General features: G+C 39.4%; 1 protein-coding gene across 2 annotated transcripts in view; it reads left to right on the top strand.

Moving 5' to 3' along the window:
- sema3bl (sema domain, immunoglobulin domain (Ig), short basic domain, secreted, (semaphorin) 3bl) overlaps positions 1-20,617 on the top strand; it is a 71,342-nt gene that overhangs the window by 36,998 nt on the left and 13,727 nt on the right. For both annotated transcript variants that reach the window (XM_042408872.1, XM_042408873.1), the window contains exons 4-10: positions 1,071-1,190; positions 10,415-10,505; positions 14,347-14,463; positions 15,236-15,378; positions 17,852-17,966; positions 18,312-18,381; positions 18,816-18,960. In XM_042408872.1, the coding sequence (XP_042264806.1) occupies positions 1,071-1,190; positions 10,415-10,505; positions 14,347-14,463; positions 15,236-15,378; positions 17,852-17,966; positions 18,312-18,381; positions 18,816-18,960 (801 nt within the window). The remainder of the gene's footprint in view (positions 1-1,070; positions 1,191-10,414; positions 10,506-14,346; positions 14,464-15,235; positions 15,379-17,851; positions 17,967-18,311; positions 18,382-18,815; positions 18,961-20,617) is intronic.

Genomic DNA, 20,617 nt, shown 5'->3' with positions numbered 1-20,617 from the left:
ACACACAAACGCAAAATGACAGTTTTACAAGATACATTCACACACAATATATGCACTTGTAAAAACACAAGAGGACCAGCACTCGTGCAGATGTTCGTGCTCATTAATCGTGAAGAGACATGCAGATGCATAACGCACAAATGCAAAAACAGGGCAAACAAACTTGTATCTCATTCAGTATTGGGTGAATACACAAATACACATCAGACACTCATTGTGCAGATATGAGTTTGACCTTGTTAACTTGAGAGAATGACACTCGGCCGATCCCTTCCTTCTCAGCTGACACTCGTTTTGTCAGCTGCTGTTGTTACAGACAGGAAGAAGGAAGTTGTCGTGCCCTCTGCTTCCTGTAGACTTGATACCGATTTCCTCTGTCACCACTTCTTTTGTTCTCTCTCTTATGGCTGTTTGAGTGTCTGTGTCTGGCCTTTCACACTTTGTTTCCAGTTAAGTGTGTGCTTTATAAAGTAGTAGTAGTCTATTTCTGTCTTCCTTTCTTTGTAAAATCTGTGAGTCAAATTCAGATTTACGGTGTCTTGATATTCCTTACTCCTCCACAAAAAACAAAAGAAATTATCCATTACGTTTTCGCATTGGCACCCAGACATTTCTGATGTTTTAAAAAAACTTCTTGACAAAATTCCTCTGACCCGTATGTGATGAAACTTGTTCTACAACATCAGCATGTCTCTGGCTGAAATCCAAAATTCAGATATACGAGGCCTGTGCGGGACACTGAGGCTATCACATTTCATCTAATAAAGCTCTTTCCTTGGCCCTTATTACCAACATGTGGGATCAATAAGCCTTGTTAAGAAATCATTTTGTTCTCTTCAAAACCCTAAAAAAAATCATCTTATCTGCATTTGGAGGACCATTATTATCGCACTGTGTATTTTGATTTATTTAACTGGCTATCCCTGTTGTGTGTGTGTACGTGTGTAAGAGATAAACTTTGTATTCAGGTGGACATTGCAAAACATTTGTTTCAACATATTTTATATCTTTTCACATATTCTGTTGAGATACAAGGTTTTCATTAATGTGCGTGTATCTCTGTTTTTCAGACGGAGTGTGCCAACTTTGTCCGCCTTCTTCAGCCCTACAACCGCACTCACCTCTTGGCCTGTGGCACTGGAGCCTTTCAGCCGATGTGTACCTTCATCTATGTGGGACACAGAGGAGAGGTAAGCTGGGGTGACGATACGCGGTGTGTGTATGTGTGTGTGTGTGTGTGTCGGGGGGGGGCTGCTGGGGAGAACTGTGGGGGTCTACAAAGTGAGAGGAGGAATGTCTCAGTACACCAGTCACTCATTTACAAAAACACACTCATACACTAGACAGACAAATACACACATACACTCACAAACAGACACAAAAACACATATATCCTTTGTGTTGGCAACTACATGCAAAAAAATAACAACCAGCTGGTGTTTATGAGGAAAACTCTGTGATATACAGCTGTCACAGTTGTGTAAGACTCATATTTTATTGTATGCATGCTGAACCGCGGCACTCTCTCTCCATTTCCTAAAAGAAATGTTTGGAAACAGTAAATTATATGCACTTTTTATGCACTTTGTAGCCATTAAAAGGACTTTTCAGTTTGGATTGTGCAGTTTAGCTCAGTTTAACTGACTATAAGTTGAATTTTACAACAGTCACACCCTTTAGCATGTCCAATGATATAAGGCTACTCAATATATTACAATTACTGTCTCAAGCTGCGTTAACTGTACACAACTATAGATTAAATATCAATCTCAACTGAGAGCGCGATAATAATAATGATAATTCTAGATTATTAAGAAATGTTGATTACTACAGACATTGATTTAATCAAAAAACTGATGGTTATTGCTGAAGCTGCATAAAGCTATTTCTGACTATACTCTAACTTGTTACACACATCTAGTGAGCAGAGCCATTCATTGTGCTTCTGTCCATCCAATAAATGTAAGTCCAGTACTGACTCTCATTTTAGCTCAGTGTTGGTCTTCACAAACCCCTGGGAAAAAAATTGCTTATGGATTAATAGTGTATGACAAGATTAGTGCAAGGTAAATGTGCATGGCTGAAAACCAAAACAATTGGGTAAAAGAGGCTAAAAAAACTCAGTTAAGATATAATTTTCTGTAATCATAACATTACATTCTTTATTTGACTGATATTTGATTTTATGCTAATATGAAATATTACTCAGTGACACCAGACAAGTTGATGCTGAATTGATAAATTGAAAGTTAAATTGAAATTAACACTTACTTAAGTAAATCTCAGCTGATGATTGGTTAATACAAAACTGTGTATTAACAATGGGAAAGTCTATTTAAAGATATATTTATATATATAAAATAATGTACATATGAGATGATAAGGGATTACTGGGTGGCCTCCAAATGGTCCTGTGGAGGAAACCAGTCTAATGGAACAAATGTGGTTGGTGCCAAAATGTTCTTTTTAGAAATCCTCAGCCCAGACTGGCCTGCTCTGTGCTCAGATCCCCTGGGTTCAAGGTTAAGCCTCAGCAGGCAGCTATGCCATGAGTTTTTCTGTCGGGCTACTCAGCTGCAGCATTAGACCCTCTATACATCTTTTCAACTGCACAGACTGGCTCTCCATGCAGCCACTCAGCTCGTGGGACCTTCTGAAATGTCTCACACTTGGAACCATTTGAAAGACAAGAATCAATGAATGGAGCCATTAAGACAGACTCTCAGCTCGCTGTTTCACGGCGGTCCTCCAGATCACAGCCCCGTGGGCCGCCCTGCCGGGCCCAGCAGGAGGGGGTCAAACTGGGCAAGAGGAGAGTGGAAAGCTGGATGCTGGCAAAAAGCTGTGGAAGGGAAATGAGACATTGTGGTGGGAGAGTGCCAACCTTTTAGTGGGAGTAATGTGTATGTGGTGGATTGTGTGGCTTATGTGTGCACATAAAGTACGGAAGGTGTACTACAGAACTTTTGTTTTTTTCTTCTGGATTTAGGTGCTCATCACAGCGTGTGTTTTGTCCATTTTCTGCCTCCCTCTCAATCTGTCATCCTCAGTGTGTTTTTTGAAGACTGGGTTTTATGGCCTTCAAGAAAAACACTGCTATTACTAAATAACTCTGAGCCCAGTAACAATATACAGTGGTCTGCATGGTTGAGAACAAGGAAAACTAAAACTGGACACACAAAATCAATTCAGCAGAATCACTAAAGGGTGGTACTGGACTAAAGAACTGAGCAGCCTTGTTAGGAATCGTAGGTCATCTGTTTAAATCCTCAGACCTTGTGGGGACACAGGAACTTTTATCCAGAGACAATTTATCACAGCTCTTGTCGGCAACCAGTCAAACCCCATTTACAGACATCTGTAGCTGAAATGCACCACAAACAGCTATTTTAAATTCAAACAAACGAAAACACACTTAGTGCACACTTTGTCTTGTAAAACTCACCTGTGTGGACAGTGGATTTGCTGCAAACGCTTGCAAACTTAGTCTTACTTTTGTTTTTGTCTTTTTTTTTGCAGTGATTCATCTAGCCAAGCACAAAACAAGACAGTTTTTGAAATTCAAATCTAATTTTATTGATGGTTCAACGCTGTTACTTGAGGTTTGCAGTGCATTTCACTTGCACACGTTGAAGCAAATTTGCTCAGACAACCCTCAACCTTCAAAAACAAAGGATTGTTAGCCATGTTTGCAAATGGCAAAGTTGTAATTTCTGAGTTAAACCTCGTTGTTGACTAGTTTATGATGGTAAAAATGGTGCATCCCTCTGTGCAAACATTGCTGCATTTGTTTTAGTCACCCCAGGAAATGTGGATGTATGTGTTTGTGATGGGGAGATGGTGTGTTTGTGTGTGTATCTGTGCATGCCCAGGTGTGTATGAACTGACTCCTGGATTGTGTCAGCTGTATGTGTGTTAAAACTCAGACCACCTCAGCTGTACTGACTGATGTTAAGATACCAGCTGTTCTCCAGCTCGTATGTGTCTGATCAGCATCACTCAGACCACACTGTTTCCCTTCAGGTAGTCTGTCTGAATGGACGACACCACAGGGAGCCTGTCCATTTATTTAACCAATCGTTAACTGGTGGAGAACACACACCCATCTGTTTATCTGACCTCTCGAGGGAACCGAGGCTGCGAGCCATCTGACCGGACTCTGGGTGGGATGACCTTTGACCTCCTAGGTGTTTCATCTCAGTTAGGGCAGACATACACATACTCTTCGTGTCTCTCTCATGCCACCTCTCTCTGTCTTATGTTGCCATCTAACTGTCACACAGATTTTACGCTAAACCTCTCAAATGTTGTTAGAAATGTAAGTTAGGTTCATTTTACATCAGCTATGTTTAAGTGAAGAAAGAGGCTATTGTACTGTCAATGTTTTGAAAAAAATATTGATATAGGACAAGCTGTTATTGTTCTTAAGTGTCAGCTAATCTTAACTTTATTTCATGCTTTTATTCAGAGATTGGCAACCACCTATTGTCATACGCACATGATAGAGGGGAGTTTTCACATTCCTCTGAGGTTGTGGTAAGATTTCAGGACCACCAAAACCACTTTGACACTGTTGAGCAATAAGCTTGAATTTCATCTGGCCAATCGGGAAAAGCTCACAATATGTTGTAGTTAACTGTAGAAATGTGTCACCATTGCTATGGATTATAGACAATGTTCACATAAATTTTATCCTCATATAGATGTGCATCTTAAGTCCTAAAAAAAATACTAGATGAACCTAATATGTGTCTTGAGTCCATGTGTTTCTTCCTCATTCACTCTGTCATCCGCACACACACACACACACACTCACAGGAGTCCCCATGGTGAGTGACACCGCTGCCTGAGCAGTGTCATAGATGTGAAAATAAACCACCGCACTACAGTGACGACATACAGAGAACCAGACCACACGCACATACGTGAACACACACACAGTCAAACCAAACAAATGACACGCACTTTAACGTATAAATATGCAGAGATATAGACAGAAACACACAAAAAAACATGATGAAAGACATGCGCATATAAACAAATATATATAAAAGCAAATATGTGGAAAGACACAGATCCACACACACACTGAGCAAAGCAGACATTTATAGAAATGTGACAACAACTGACAAAACTGGAAAGAAGAGTCAAAGCTGTACACACACGAGAACACATAAACAACCTTAGAAGCATTTTGGATTTTTTAAAAAAATATTTTTTATATACCGTATATATTTTTAAAAGCCCACTTTTACTTCATATTCTGCTTTTTGGCACTTAGAACATAATTTGCTGAGTAACTAAATGCTACAACACATAAGACACCTCTTAAGTCAAGAGAGAAAAAAGCTCTTCAGCATGGCAAATAATACATCATTTATGTGGATAGAAAAGTGGACTGAGAAGATTGAAAGCACCATAAATCACCCTTTTATTTTTCCCATGTATGTTGCCTTTGGATCAAAGCTCTAAAAACTGGAGATGAATGAAGCCTCTTTCAGGCTATTTTACTACTTTTTTCTTTTTGATCTTTTTTTGCTCCTTTACTTGTCCTTTTACTTGGCATTTCATATCAAATGTTCTCTGTAATGATCATCATAACTCTTAATCAGCTCTTGTCTCTCTCTTTCTGTCCCTCTTTCTCTACTTCATCTCCATCTTTTCTCTCCTCTCTTTCATTTTCTTCTTCCAACTTTCATCTTATGCTCCCTCTCTGTTCCTCTCTTATAACCGCTGCGTCCTTCTCTTTCAGTCTTCCCTTCAATGAGATGAAGATAAGAGCTCTTGGGATGGAGATGAAAACAGGATCGAAACAAATAAAAACTGAAAAACAAATTAGAGAACAGTGTTGAGCGAAAAGCAAAGACAGATGTAATCAGAAAGCGAGCTTCTCATGCTTTTGCTAGAGTGAGAGGTGAGTGCTGAGAGAGGGAGCCCAGTCATTATTTGACTGGACAGGGAGGAAAAGGCCAAACACAACATAAAATCAGATGAAGTCTGTTGGTTTGCCAAGTTGCCTGTAAGAAGCTTGGAGTCCAAAAGGTAGACTTTGTGAGACATTTAACCTTTTTTTTTTTTTATTATAAACTGTGTGCAGCTACTATAATGTGTAGCCAACTTGTCACACGGACAACTTAAAAGATCCATGAGACATCCAAGATAAAACCCAGATAAAATGATGATCCACATCGTGAAACTTAAAAGGGCAGCCCCTGTTAGTTTTTGTAGTAGTTTATATGCTCATGTAGCATCAACCTCTACTTAACATCAAAATATGTGCAGTGAGGGAGGACAAGTGGGGAGGAAGATGGAGATGAAGATGAAAGGCTGGAAGAAGCGGAGGACAAAAGGTGGATGTCTGCTTTGTTTAACTCAGTAGGACAGAGGAAGAGGGATAGGACAGAGACAGAAACAGCAGCCAAGAAGCTGTTTTGTGACTGGGTGGTATGATATGATTAAACCTGAAAGTGTATTTTTTTTACTCCTGTCCCTCCTGCTTGCACTGTATTATTTTTTTTCTTACACTGATAGGACCAAATGTCTTCACAAAGACGGAAAGACAAGGAAAATAAATCACCAGTTCTTCCACCTCTGTTAAAAAGAAAATCCCATGTGAGATATTACATGTTACTGCATTTCAGTCTTACATGCTGAGTGTATTCAAGGGCGTAAAAATTTTATTTTTGGTTTCTTAGCCTATAGATTATGTGCTTCTATGTCCGACATTTTGCAGAATGCCTTCTAACAAACCACAAATAATCTTGTGGAATGGTTGTACTCAGCCACTGGTTTGACAATCCAATAACAAGAGCGAGATAAATGTTTCCGGTTCAGAGACAAAGCAAGTCAGGTCTTAAATGTAAAAATGCAACCCTGTCTTGTCAGTGTATTGCATTGTAAGGCTGCTGTCAGTAACTGGCATCTGCAGCGTACAGTACAGTGGATTTCTCCTTGCATCGTTGTAACATAATGAGTCTGGGACGAAGCCCAAAGAAGCTCTTTGATTCTTAAGAACTAATGATAAAAAGATCTCTTGCTGTTTAATAGTTGTTTTTAGTGTTTTAGGGTGGATTGTTCCTTTAAAATGAGACTATGTAACTGTGTTAGCAATGGCCACTGTAGCCAAAAGTGACGATTAGGGGATAATGGTAAATGTTAGTATGCTAGCACAGACAGTTGTATACAGTTGTATCTAAAGTTTGTTAACATTAGCTTCATAACCTTAAATTAGTGGTCACACCAGACCAAGTAAAGCTGTAGCAGCAACACTCCTGATTGTATGAAAATTGATCAAGGTGGTGTTACATTGCTAATAAATTCCGATTTTTCATTTGTATGAGGAAAAGTGTGTCATTTCTTTTTAAAATTTATATAGTCTCACTTTAAGGTGGTTGATGTAGGACAAAGATTGCAGCTAGTGTTTTGTTAAAGGGCAAGGTTATATAATGAATAGGGTGGAGGTTAGTGACCGAATAAAATAAATGAAGGTTCTCACAAGTGAAATGACACAAATGTGCAGGTATTTGTATGTGTGTGTGTGTGTGTGTGTGTGTCAGTAGTCTCTTGTCTAAATGGTTTTGCAGTGGGAGTCCTGATGTATTTTGCTTGGCACAGCTGACTACAAAGTGGCCTGGATGTCTCGCTCGTTCTGTATCGCAGCACTTGTGTGTATTTGTCTTGGCGGAGTTTGGCCAAAGTGACTCTGACAGTCTAATCAGCTGCAGAGGCAGCCAAACCATTCCTCTGGATCATAATGAGATAACACAGACAAACGCACACACAAACCACACCAATCACGCACACTCTCTTGCAAATAGGATGCACAAGTGCGCAGTGAAAAATTGGGCACAGAGGTGCACAAACATGCACACACACACACTCAGATGGTGGATTTAGAAATGCAGTGATGTTAACTTCAGTAACAAGAGAGCGAAGAGGTGCTGAATAAGGAATAAGGATGACTAACGAGTGAGCTAAAAGACCTCAGCAGAAAAAGTAATGGGGAGCAGAAAACAGATGGAAATTCAAGATAAAGAGAGAAGAATAGTGACGAAACGGATGGAAGAAACCAGGGAAAATGTTTACTGGGCAACAAAATGAACAAAATTATATATACAGTATATATTACTTCTACGAAAGACATTTTTATTGTTCAGTATCTGTATGATTCAGAAGAAGACTCATTTCTACACTAAATCTGTCATCTTCTACTAGCAAGGGATTCATCTTTTGGTACAGTTCTGTACCACTTTTGCCAAATGATGTATTTCTCATTTTGGAAAAAAAAAAGCACATGTGGTACAACTTTAAAATGAATGAATAAATAATCATACCTTGCATAAAGTCAAGTGAGAAGGACAAATTAAATCCTCTGAAATCATACTGATATAAAGAACTGGAAGAAATAAAGTGTTTTTTTGCTGCTTTTTTTCACAACACTTTTTATTTATCCCCCATCATCTCAAATATTATTACTTGTGAGTGTGTGTATAAGCGTTGTGTGTGCTGGTGGTCTGTACGTGTTCACTTTGACACCTGTAAAACTCATTCAAACCTCTTTATGAACAAAAAGCTTCATCTGGATTGAATAAAAAATGAACTGTCTCTCCTTATTTCCTAAGATCTGTTGGATATGCCAGTATATATATAAGTTTTCCTTTGTTTCTGACAGTAGCAATTTGCTACACGCATGTTACTCAGCACGTGTTATTGCATGAAGGAGTGTTGGTGCACGTACCGAACTTAATGTCCATGGGTGTGCGTATTGTCCCCCGTGCTTCTTACAGTGACTTCAATGTCATCATCTCCCCTGTGATCTGTTCAGTCGGGGACTAACCCTCCCAGTAACAATACTCCATTGTCTATTAGAGGAACAAAGAGTGAGACACAGAGTTCACTGTGAGGACACTTAAATCAGGAATATGGACTTGAATCAAACACAAGGTCTTTCTGTAGGTCCTGTTGCTTTCCATTCCTTTTTTAGCCTGGAAAGTCGAGCACGCTGGATTCAAACTGATCAGACCTTGGCTGCTCTGGCGGCCTGGTACACTGATGCCATTGAAGTGGGAGTAGAAGGGATAAAACAAAAGGTTTCTTGTCCACAGTGACCCTGTTTTGACCCACCAAGTCTCACAATCCAAGGATGTAGCCAGTGTTCGTCAGGTGAACTTGACTAACTAGCGAATGAAGAAGAAAGAGCCACTATGTTGTTTTAATTGCTTCCTTAGTCCCTCTCCAGACTGCAGTTTGATGTAAAATGGTGATCCATAAAATCTTTTTTTAATTTTGGAGACATTTTCTTTGCTAAGAGCACAAGTGTTGAGTACTCCCTGGTATTTTTCCAAACAGTCTACTGTTACTGTTGCTGACAGCATAAACCACATCACCCATTGTGCAGCCAAATATTTTTCCCAGGAAAAAAAAAACACCTGACACCAGACTCTTCTCAAAGCAAATTAAAAAGATTTAATGAATAGGGTGTTGTTTCAGCTACCAGTAAGCTGTTATCAGATGGCAAGACAGAGTGGGAATATTTTTAAATGGAAATATCATAGATTATGACTATTTATGATCAGTTACTGCACAGAGTATGTTTATTGAGCTTTATGACCCTAAGTTCATGGAACCTGTTGCCATCTTAACTTTAAGCAGTGTTTTTCTGTTGATAAAATTTGTATTTTAAGTGTATTTTTATTTGATAACAGTGTTATGCACTTCCTTTAATTACCCTGCTGGCTCCTCAGTATACGGCTCAGTGCTCAGGGTCGATCTAGTCTGGGAACAGGGTGGGAAACTCTGGAAACGATACTGATCCTGCATTTCCTCGTTTCTCAGACAGTGTCTAAGTTCTCAGACAGACACAGAGTTCAGTGGAAGGACAAATTAATCGGAAACACAGGATGAAACTGAAATTAGCTCATGTCCCCATTCACAATGCACAATAGAACAGAGAGGCAGAAGAATGACTTTTAGTGATATTTACCTCTCATAAAGGATCTGTGTTGGTTCGTCTGTGTGACAATATGTGATGGTGGAGCGTGTTCCTAGAGTGTGAAAAAAAATGGTTGGGGAGGGAGTGATTAAAAAAAGCACAAATCTATCCAGTTAAACATTTTAAGTCTATAGTCTGAAGTACATTGTAATTCACAGTCAATACCACTGCAATTGTTGAATTTGCACAAAATATCAGGGTGGATTCTTTTACTCCAAGATCAGGGACAAAACTAGTGAACAACAATTTAGGAAGAGCAATTAGTCTTAATAATCTTTATTAAATGCAGTGAACAATAATATCTGTCAGTCATTCCAGTTTCATAGGAACAAAGATTGCCTCATAGAAAAAAAAGCATACTCACTGTTTTCATCGTGACACCTTGGCCTCACCTAACCCTCCATGTGTCTCTTTCTTCCACAGCATGTGTTCACTATGGACCCTATGAATGTGGAGAATGGACGAGGGAAGGTTCCACACGACCCCAGCCTCCCCTTTGCTAGCACCTTCAGTGGTATGTCCCATATCATTTTCCCTGTATTTCTAAACCATTTTTAAAGTGGCTTATGGAGCTAATATGGACAGGGAACCAGTTACAATTTGACTTAATATCAATACATTTTATTGAAATAACTTCAAACACTGATGATAGAGGAACCAAAAAGGTAAAACAAAGAGGTGGGTGTTTTATCCTAACCCCTTGGCACAAAGTGTTTAAAGGCATACTATGCAGGATTATTTGGTTGCTATTCGTAAACACAACATTCAAAGATGGCCCGTCCTCCCCAGCTCAACAACACCAGAACGAAAGAAAGAGAGAACAGAGATGGTTGAGCAAGCTAGATAGTGAATGAAGAGAGGGAGCGGCGATATTGAGAACAAAGCCGTGAATCAGATAAATACAACATTAATTTCTGACTGTTTCACAACGGTTACATTCTGAAGCACAAATAAACACACTCACAACTCTGCACAACCCTGTGGGAAGGTGCCGTCATTGCAGACACACAAACAGACACACAGACCAGTAGAGGAGATAAGAAAAGAAGAAAATGCAGGCAGAGGGAAGGTCTGTAGATACATACATTGCAACACAGTTCTGGAGGGTCATAAGTGATGATTGAGAAGGATTAGTTTTGTATAAGTCTATACAATAGTCTTAGGAAAATCCTGCATAGTATGCCTTTAATAACAGAATGTCAATTTTGACCTCCTGTGACAAAGCTGTCAAATTAACGTTGCAGTTTCCGAAGCATTCTTTTTCTGCCACATCTAGTTATTTAAAATGCCAAACACAAAATCTGTTTCTGCACCTTTCACCTCTCTGCACAGAGTGCTGCTATGTTTAGAAATGATAATAGCCCTGCAGACAGCAACTAGGAACACACACACACACACGCGCTGGAGGTGTGCTGACCTGTTAAATAATTCTGGGTGTTTCTCTCTGAATGTCATTAGTTATTTAGCTTGTGAAATAACACTGATTTATACCAGTGACAGACAATCCTTAGAGCTGCTGAGAGTGTGTGCGTGTGTGTGTGTGCATGCATCCCTCTGTCCAACCTTCCTCTCTGCAGCTGTATGCTTTCAGAATTTGTCTCACAGTTCATTGTATTGGCAGGAAAATGTTAGATTAGAGCCAAATACTCTGTAGGTCGGACCTCAGTAGATTAAACAGTGGACACATAGATACAGAACAATACACAGAAAGCTGCTGAGGAATAGCATCAGGCCTGCATAAGTTCTTAGTAGAAAAACTGACAGATATAAAGAGAAAGAAAGTTAAGAAGACATAATGTTGTAAATTCTACATGCTGGGAAAGCATTGTAATTTCTGTGAGGTTTGTTCACCTGCACCAGTTTCACTGTCACTCACTCTCCATGTAGGCCTTTTCCATTACAGGAATTTAACAACCCGTGACTTACAGTGTAGCCATTGTCACGGGTTCTGCTTTTGTTTCCACTGTACTCCCCCGTTTTGGAGGCAAGTTCTTGAACCTAAATTCCAGCACTGATCAGGAGGTTAAATTAATTAATTCCACCAGCCTAGCCGTCTGGTAATAAAAGAAACTTGAACTTGAGATGATACAAAATCCACATCCTACTGAAGGTACTCCGATTAGCAAAACAGAAAACAGCACAATCACTACCGCAGGAGATGAGTTACATAAGAACTGCAGGGAGAGTTTCAATATTTCAATTTTTCATTCAGTATCTGATTCAGAGTTTCCGGGGCAGCATGGCCAAACAGTGCATTGCTACATCTTGTTTTCTCTCTTGGGAAAAAAAACATCATATGTACAATACCAGTCAAAAGTTTGGACACACTTTTAACTAATTCAGATTATGCAGGTTTTGGGTTGTTAAGTTCCTGTAGTGGAAAAGAGTTATTGGTGAAAGTGATGAATCCGTTGGCCTCTAGGTCAGCAGGACTGTGTAAAATGACCAGACGGCTCAAGTTCAAGCTCCTGTTACAGGGCTGTCCTTGAGTCTGAATGACTAACATATTCAGGGTCTGTGCTCTGTCTCTGACCGTGACCTCTGACCTCTCTGTGGATGTTCCACTCAGGGATCAATAGTGAATAAATGACCAAAAGGTTATAGTTCAATCAGGACAAGTGACAATAATTTTATTGAGCATGGAGTGTGAGATGAAAATATGAATCGTCTTTGGCGATTAGACTTCATTGTGATGTCATCATTTTATAAGGGGGAAGGGAAGGCGAGAGTAGATGGAGACCAGACACTGGTGGTGGTGATGAATAAGGGAATGATGAGATCTGGATCATGTGAAGAGGAGCAGGCTTCTGGTGATCTCAGATCTGGCGCTGATGTGATGAAGCGGAGGTGAATGGGGTGGAGGAGGGTCGCGACGATTCTCACTGAAATGACAGCAACAGAGAGAAGAACAGATTTAAAGCTTGGCAGCTTAGACATAAGAGGATGATAGAAATCGTGGCTGAATCTGATTTGGATTTAACTAAGAGTAATGCCCCTAATCAGATGATCTGAGAGCAGGAGAGAGAAAGAGAGGAATGAGAATGAATGAATGAGTAATAGATAGTCTTCTTGCCTGAATTTACGCTAAGCTCCATTTGACCTTTGCTGCATACCAATGAACTGAAACTGAGTTGAAACCAAAATACTACAATTTAGAAGGAGATTTTAAAAAAAGATACAGATATAATAAAAGACAATGAAAGCCCTATTCATCCTTTTCTTCTTTAAGACTTGTCTTCAATTTCAGGATCTTCTCCCAAAATACACAAAGCTCAACTCCCCTGATCCTGTCATCACTCATCACTGTGTCTCTCTTTGCTTCTGCAAATATGTTATACCGATTGATTTTGTGTTGTGTGTCTGTTGTTTAGGTTACAGAAGGACGTGTGTGTGTTAATACCATTATGGCAGCAAGAAAAGATATAAATTCATTTACACCTGTGACATCACTTAAACCAGTGGTTCTCAAAGTGGCCCCCCAGGGGTCCTTGAGATGGTTCCAAGGGGTCCCCAGCAAAAAGGGGAATAATTCATTTTCACTATAATTCCATCCATAAGTGACACATCACACAATGTATGACTATTTTGATCATGGGTTTCATACACTTTCTGTAATAAAACATCTAAAAGCAAAAATCTTATCAGATGGGGGTCCATGGTCTTATTTGTGTCAGTTTGGGGGTCCTTGATGTGACAAAGTTTGAGAACCACTGACTTAAACAGTATGTGTCCAGATTCAGTTTCTACATTGGTCAATATACTGGGAAAAATTAAAAACAATTGTATCTTTAAAAAAATAAGCTGAATTTGAAAAACTATATCTCATAATTCTGTCATCTGACAGGTGTTGTGATTTTTGTCGTGAGCTGTTTCCAAGCCTTGTTTAATGACGGATAACTTGACCGCAGACGGTTTTTCTGAGGATCATGTAAGAAATGTGACACAGGAAAGATTCAGGATTTTATTTCTACTTGCAGGAAAACCAATTTTCTGAGTTGTTGAAATTGAAAGTGAGTCAGCTGCTGATGGTCTCAGTGGAGGAGTACAAGTGTGTTTGAGTTTTGGTTTCAGATTGCTCTCCCACCGTGTTCTGTATTGGATTTGTACGATTTCCTCTCTCCTTCCCTTCCTCTGCCTCATTTTCATGAACCGCAAAATTTTTTCTCTGTCACCCATGATTTCCTTATTGTTCTTCTGTGCCAAACATTTTATTGTCCCTAATGTCTTTTCCTTCATTGCTGCTGTTCCTTTGCTTTTGCTCTTTTCTCTTCCCTCTTTTTTCTTACAACCCTTTCTATAAATCTCTCACCACCCATCCTGTCTCTCACCCGCTCTACCCCTCCTTCCCTATCAAGGTGGGGAGTTGTACACAGGATTGACGGCAGATTTCCTGGGAAGAGACTCAGTGATCTTCAGGAGTATGGGAGATCGCTCAATCATGAGGACAGAGACTGACCATAAACTTCTTCATGGTATGGTTTCACCATTTGATCAATCCGTTACATTCAATACTGAAAATAAGACAAACTACATGATAAGTAAACAATAACAGACAATTAGGTGTTTGTTATTTTCTATATCAGGACACCTTGTGGTGTATTATCATCCGTTATCAGCCACTTATCACATGAAAAAAGAAACAAAGCACTGTTGTTGTACTCTCTCTAAATGAGGTGTCCCTGTTGTACAATTTTGATGGACTGAACAGAAATTGGTATTTTTCTGAAGCCTTGGTATAAAATTTGATTGAATCACTTAAATTTTCTAAAGGGGAAATGTTAGAGATTAAAAAATAGTCTAAATATGAGATAAAAATGCAATATTAAAAAATATTTTAATTAACACATAATTTTGAGACACTGGTATGATCACCAAAACAAATAACATTGTTGCAGATAAGACTGCAAGCCGTTATCTACATCTATGCTGCTTTTTATATTGAGTGCCACCAGAACAAAAGTTCTCAAAGTATATAAGGTGAAAGGACTGAAGAGGATCAGCAATAAAAACGTGCATATCATCATCAATGAGTGTCATGCAGGAAAGTGAAAACATTGTTTTATAGTCAGAAAGTTACAGAGTCTAATGTTACTGTTAGAAGCACCATGAATAAGAAAGGCACTGCTGCTGTGAGAAAGACGACCAATCATTTTGATGGCCTGTGCTATTTCCTAAAAAATCAATGACTCTTTCCATGTGCCTCATTCTCACATCCACCCCTTTCTTATCAATCTTCCTCTGCAGACCCTAAGTTCGTCGCTGCTCACCTCATCCCGGACAATGACGACAGAGACAATGATAAAGTGTATTTCTTCTTTACGGAGAAGGCCACGGAGGCAGGAGACAGGGAGGGGGCCATACACACGCGCGTTGGTCGAGTGTGTGCGGTGAGACACTTGCATATTTATTTGGTGTTTGGACATTACATAATCTTATGGCTTCTAAAACTGCATCGAGCAGTTTTGTATTTCACTGTTAAGTTTGGCATCGTCTCCTCTGCTGGCTTTCCAATCAGTGTCTACATATCACACCAGAATTTTGTGTTGAAAAGTAAGCTTCCCACTTAAAGAGAATATGATGATCCTTGCCATTGTAAACACTTTGTGATTTACAATAGAGGGGAATTCAGTTAGTGATGCATAAAGCATTTATAACTTACATTTGAAAAACTGCGTCCTACAAAGTCCTACTTCCTCAGAATAATCCAAAGACCTCAGCCATGTGTAAACATAGATGCACACAGAAAGATCAAGATTTTTTGTTGGCGGATGGGGATGAGTGAAGCCAGATGGTCAGGTGAATTACACAATTACACCAGTCAAACATCCAGTCCTAGGAATGAGACATCTGCAGAGGTGTTTCACTTGAGGCTGAGGTTGTGGAGTTGTGATCCGGTCAAGTCTGGGAGTCCTTTTGGGCTTTCTTGTTTTTTGGTAGATTTGTTATGGGTCTCAGATTTGAATCTACGCCAGACCTCTCCGTGTGATGTATAGATTCACACTCCCACTGAAGTCCACTGGAAGAAGGTTATAGGAGGAACATAAAGACAAAGAAACAGTGAGCTAGAAGAGACGGTAATTTAATTTAGGGGTCTTTTTCTACATGGTCATATACAAATGTCTGTAGGATTAACTTCTCAGGACAGGAGGTAATGGTTTTATGGGTTTATCCTCCTATTATGACAGTTCCAAGCCATCTTGTAGAAGAGACTAATGTCTTTTTGGGCAATCAAATATTTTTACATTTTCCCAAAGGACTATGAAGGCATCATGATATTCAGAATGATATGAATCCTTTCTCCTTCCAAAGCACACACAGCTGTCAAATTGCCCAACCATGATCCCCATCTGCTCTGCATGCTCTCTCACATTCTTTCACGCATTGATTTGTCTTATAAAACCACATGTGTGTGGTGTATTTTACTCATAATTGCAGGTACGAATGCAAGAACACAAGCAAATACACACAAACACACTCTCACACACACAGCTGAAGGATTTCCGTAGAGACTGTTTGACTGTGCCAGAAAAGTTTGCACAAACTTCTCAGACGAAATCTCTCGTAAACCATCAAAACACCACTTTGTCTGTCTTCCTCATCTTCATCTTTCCTTTTATTTTGTCTCCATACATTTTGAATAATTGTCACCACTTCCCTTGTGGTGCATCTTCCCAGGAAGGCAATTATCACCACTGATCCTCCTTACACACACACACACATACAAATGTCTGTGCATGTTCCTATGCAGACACTTATACACGTAGCAGAAGATTTCCCTGAAAGAACCAGTGTATAATAATTAGGGGGATCTATTGGCAGAAATTGAATATAATATTCATATGTTTTAATTAGTGTATAATCACCTGAAAATAAGAATCGTTCAGTTTTTGTTACCTTAGATTGAGCCCTTTATATCTACATAGGGAGTGGGTCCTCTTCCACAGAGCCCGCTATGTTGCACTGCCATGTTTCTACAGTAGCCCAGAATGGACAAACCAAACACTGGTTATAGAGAGGGCCTTTCGCTTTTTTTTGCGAGTTTTGCGGCCACTGTAGGTTCTCCTACACACTTGGAAGGTGAGGGGAGGGGTATTCAGTTGGTTGCATTCTGCAACCTCACCGCTAGATATCACTATATCCTACACGCTGGTCCTTTAATTTTTATGAAAAAGGGACAGTGAAGGACACACACACACATACCCTGTTACACATGTCGCTACAACATGCCTGTGTAATCTATACCAAAGCACACCCACATCGTATATATTACTGTATATATTTATTTATTTCAAATTATTCAAGAGAAACATACTTTAGTTTGAACCTTATTGTGTGTACATGTAGTTGAATCTATTTCAAGTGTTCAGTCAGGACACACATGTTAAGATTTGGGTAATAGGAACAAAAAGTAATTGTATAAATTAGGATAAACTGAAATAAATTCATCATATTAAATATTTAGATCAAATCCACAGACGTCAGTAGACACTCGGTGTCTTCCCTGCCGGTGCTCCACCTGGCTCCAACTGCAGCCATCTTCACTTCTTGATTGTTTCAAGGGCTTCAGTCTGGACTTCAGCAGGTGATACACCTGATCAGTTTCTCTGAGGTCATGGGGCTGACTTGACCAATCAAGAACATTCCACATTTGTCTCTATAAAACTTCTTGATTGCCTTGCCTTTGGGTTAAAGCAAAAACATCAGCACTTAAACCTCAGTGTATTGATTTATTTCAGTGTGCTGAGTACAGAGCCAAAACAATGAAATATGTGCTGCTGGAAGTGTACAGAAAACTATGCAGCTGTGTTTTATAGATATGTCTGTAAAACATTTCTGTGTGTATTTCTGTCCTTCTGCCAGAATGATGTTGGAGGTCAGAGGGTGCTGGTGAACAAGTGGAGTACCTTCATCAAAGCCAGACTGGTTTGTTCTGTACCGGGACCTCACGGCATTGACACACACTTCAACCAACTGGGTGAGATCTGCACTCACAGTATTATGAGTATATGATTTAAACATATCGCATATGTAGCCAGAAGCTCCTTTTTTACACTGATGCAATGACGTGGAACAGCCTTCCGACAAGCTTTAAAATGTTAGAGGCTCATAGAAGTCAGGTCAGGACTTACTTACAGTAAAGGGTCACAGATTTATAAAGAACTTTTCACTGACATTTTTACTTCAGCATGTAAAAACACTTTGGGACCATGTTGGAAATACGTTTTTCACTTTAACATGTTATGTGTGTGTTATATCATATCATATTCGCACATCACATGAACACACGCACTTACTGGCATTGTCTTTTCACATTAAATAGAGGATGTTTTCCTGCTGAGGACCAAGGATGAGAGGAACCCTGATGTCTATGCAATCTTTAGCACTATTAGGTAAACACACATGCACACACAGGCCCGCACATACAACCATTATTTACTGTATACCTTTATTTATCTACTCTAGAATATACTCTACAACAAAACAGTCATGAGAATTGAATTATTCCCAAATAATTGGAAAAAAAAAGATTGACAGTGTCCCACGGTGGGTCAACATACTCCTCTACAGGCTTCGCCACACATGCTAAATTTCTGTCCGACATGTGAATGATGTCTATACCGATATCTAATATTGTTAAATGCTGTTAGACTCCAGAATGTTATGTGCCCAATTTTTTGGAAAACTTTTTTTCTCACAAGTTCCTCTTTCTTGCAAATATAACTGAATCTGCTTTCATTTCTTGTCAAATATGTGATCCAAATAATAAAGTAATTTGTCTACATATTTAGCTGTGACACTGAATATCTCCCTCTCTCCTCCACAGTAATGTCTTCCAGGGTTTTGCAGTGTGTGTTTACCGTATGGCTGATATCAGAGAAGCCTTCAACGGACCCTTTGCTCATAAAGAGGGCCCTGACTACCAGTGGGGGGCCTACGAAGGCAGGGTCCCTTATCCAAGACCAGGAGTGGTGAGTGATGGTTCTATACTTGCTTTGACCACAATGAACCATAATACATGACTCTTCTTGGCAACATTATAAGGAAACATAATATTTTCTTGCCTTCATATGCTGATAGCATTTCTTCTGTGATCTCAATCCTGTAAATCAGAGGTTTTCAAACTGGGGGGCACAAGGGAGATGAAGGATTGGCGCGGAAGGAGAGACGTGACATGATACTCATCATTTCTGATATGTGCAAATAAACGTCCATAGTTCTACTAAGAAATCATAGAAATATAAAACTCCAGAACTTGCCAGTATCAAAGTAATCCAGTGGGTTTCCATGGATACACTGTAAACAGGAACTAATAATAGCTAACTTGGTATACTTTTAATGGAGCCAATTTGCTAACAAAAATGGGGCTCAAGTTGTGTCTCTTAGCAAACTCACTGAATCAATGACAATGTTATACTTCCTGTTTACATCCCCAAAAAACATGCAAATGATTATTCCTCAAATACCCCAAGGAACAATAATGTAATAAGTATATAAATATTAAATTGTTTCATTAAACAAAATGTGTACCTTTCATAGGATATATAGCAGGGCTGTTGTATTAGACTGTTTCATTTTAGCTGTGTATACCTAATATAGAGACAACTGAATATATTACTCCAATCATTTCATTTGCTTCCTGTGCAAAAAGGAATCAATTAAAAATGATTAATTTAACAGTAGATGGATTTGCCCAATTTGTCAGTGTGGTCACCTCTACTGCTGTTAGATCTGAACATTTTGTGAAATTACTTAGATTCATTGTTCTCCAGACATGAGGTGGGTGGCACTACAATTTTTCCCAAAACCTATTTAGCTACTATAATGCAGTATACAGTCATTGTGTATGAATATAATTCTTAGGCTCACTGTATGTTCTCTAACAGATGGGTAAAACGCATTGTGGATAGAAAGGGGATAAAAACAACCAGGTGCAGAAAGTTTCCATATCAGTAAAGTAAACTACTGTATGTGGTAGTGCAGCTGTGGTTACTGTATACAGCACAGACTTTTCTCCTGGTTTACATCCCGACTCTCAGTGGAGCTCTGTCATGTTCTCTCAACCACATCACTGTAATTCAGACTTGTTACACACACAAACACATGCGCGTAGACAACACACGTACACACAATCACGTCGCACGTGTAATTCCACCTCATTACCAGAGTGACGGAGAGCATTTGGAGGCGGAAGGCATATGTATAATGTGAGAACAGAGCAGACACCTCTGTGGTTTCAGGTCGCTGACTCTCTGATTAACAGGAATGTCTTGGCCCAAAAATTGCGAGTAAGGGAGAGAGGGAAGGAGGAAGGGGGGAAGAAGGTGATAACTCAGGGCAGGCTGATGAAGAAGAACAGATGGGAAGAAGAGAAGGAGAAGGAAAGAAAAAAGGAGAGAGGAAAAAAAAAGATGGAGGAATCTTATTGAATCCAAAAGCCAATTGTTTCTTTCTCCTTGAACTATCCATCAAAACTCATTTGATGAAGACTCGCTTGTTATCTTACCTGGATATCTGGCTGTAGTTAAAATATTGACCCTGGACTCTTTTTGAACTGCTGACATAGATTTTTCTGTCTTTCACCACTAGACAGAACTTTAAAATGCACTTTATTTTCTTTGATCTTTC

Source organism: Thunnus maccoyii, chromosome 4, assembly GCF_910596095.1.
Source record: "Thunnus maccoyii chromosome 4, fThuMac1.1, whole genome shotgun sequence".
Taxonomy (NCBI): Eukaryota; Metazoa; Chordata; class Actinopteri; order Scombriformes; family Scombridae; genus Thunnus; species Thunnus maccoyii.
Note: the sequence above shows the minus strand (reverse complement) of the source record. Positions and strands in the feature narration are given on the sequence as shown.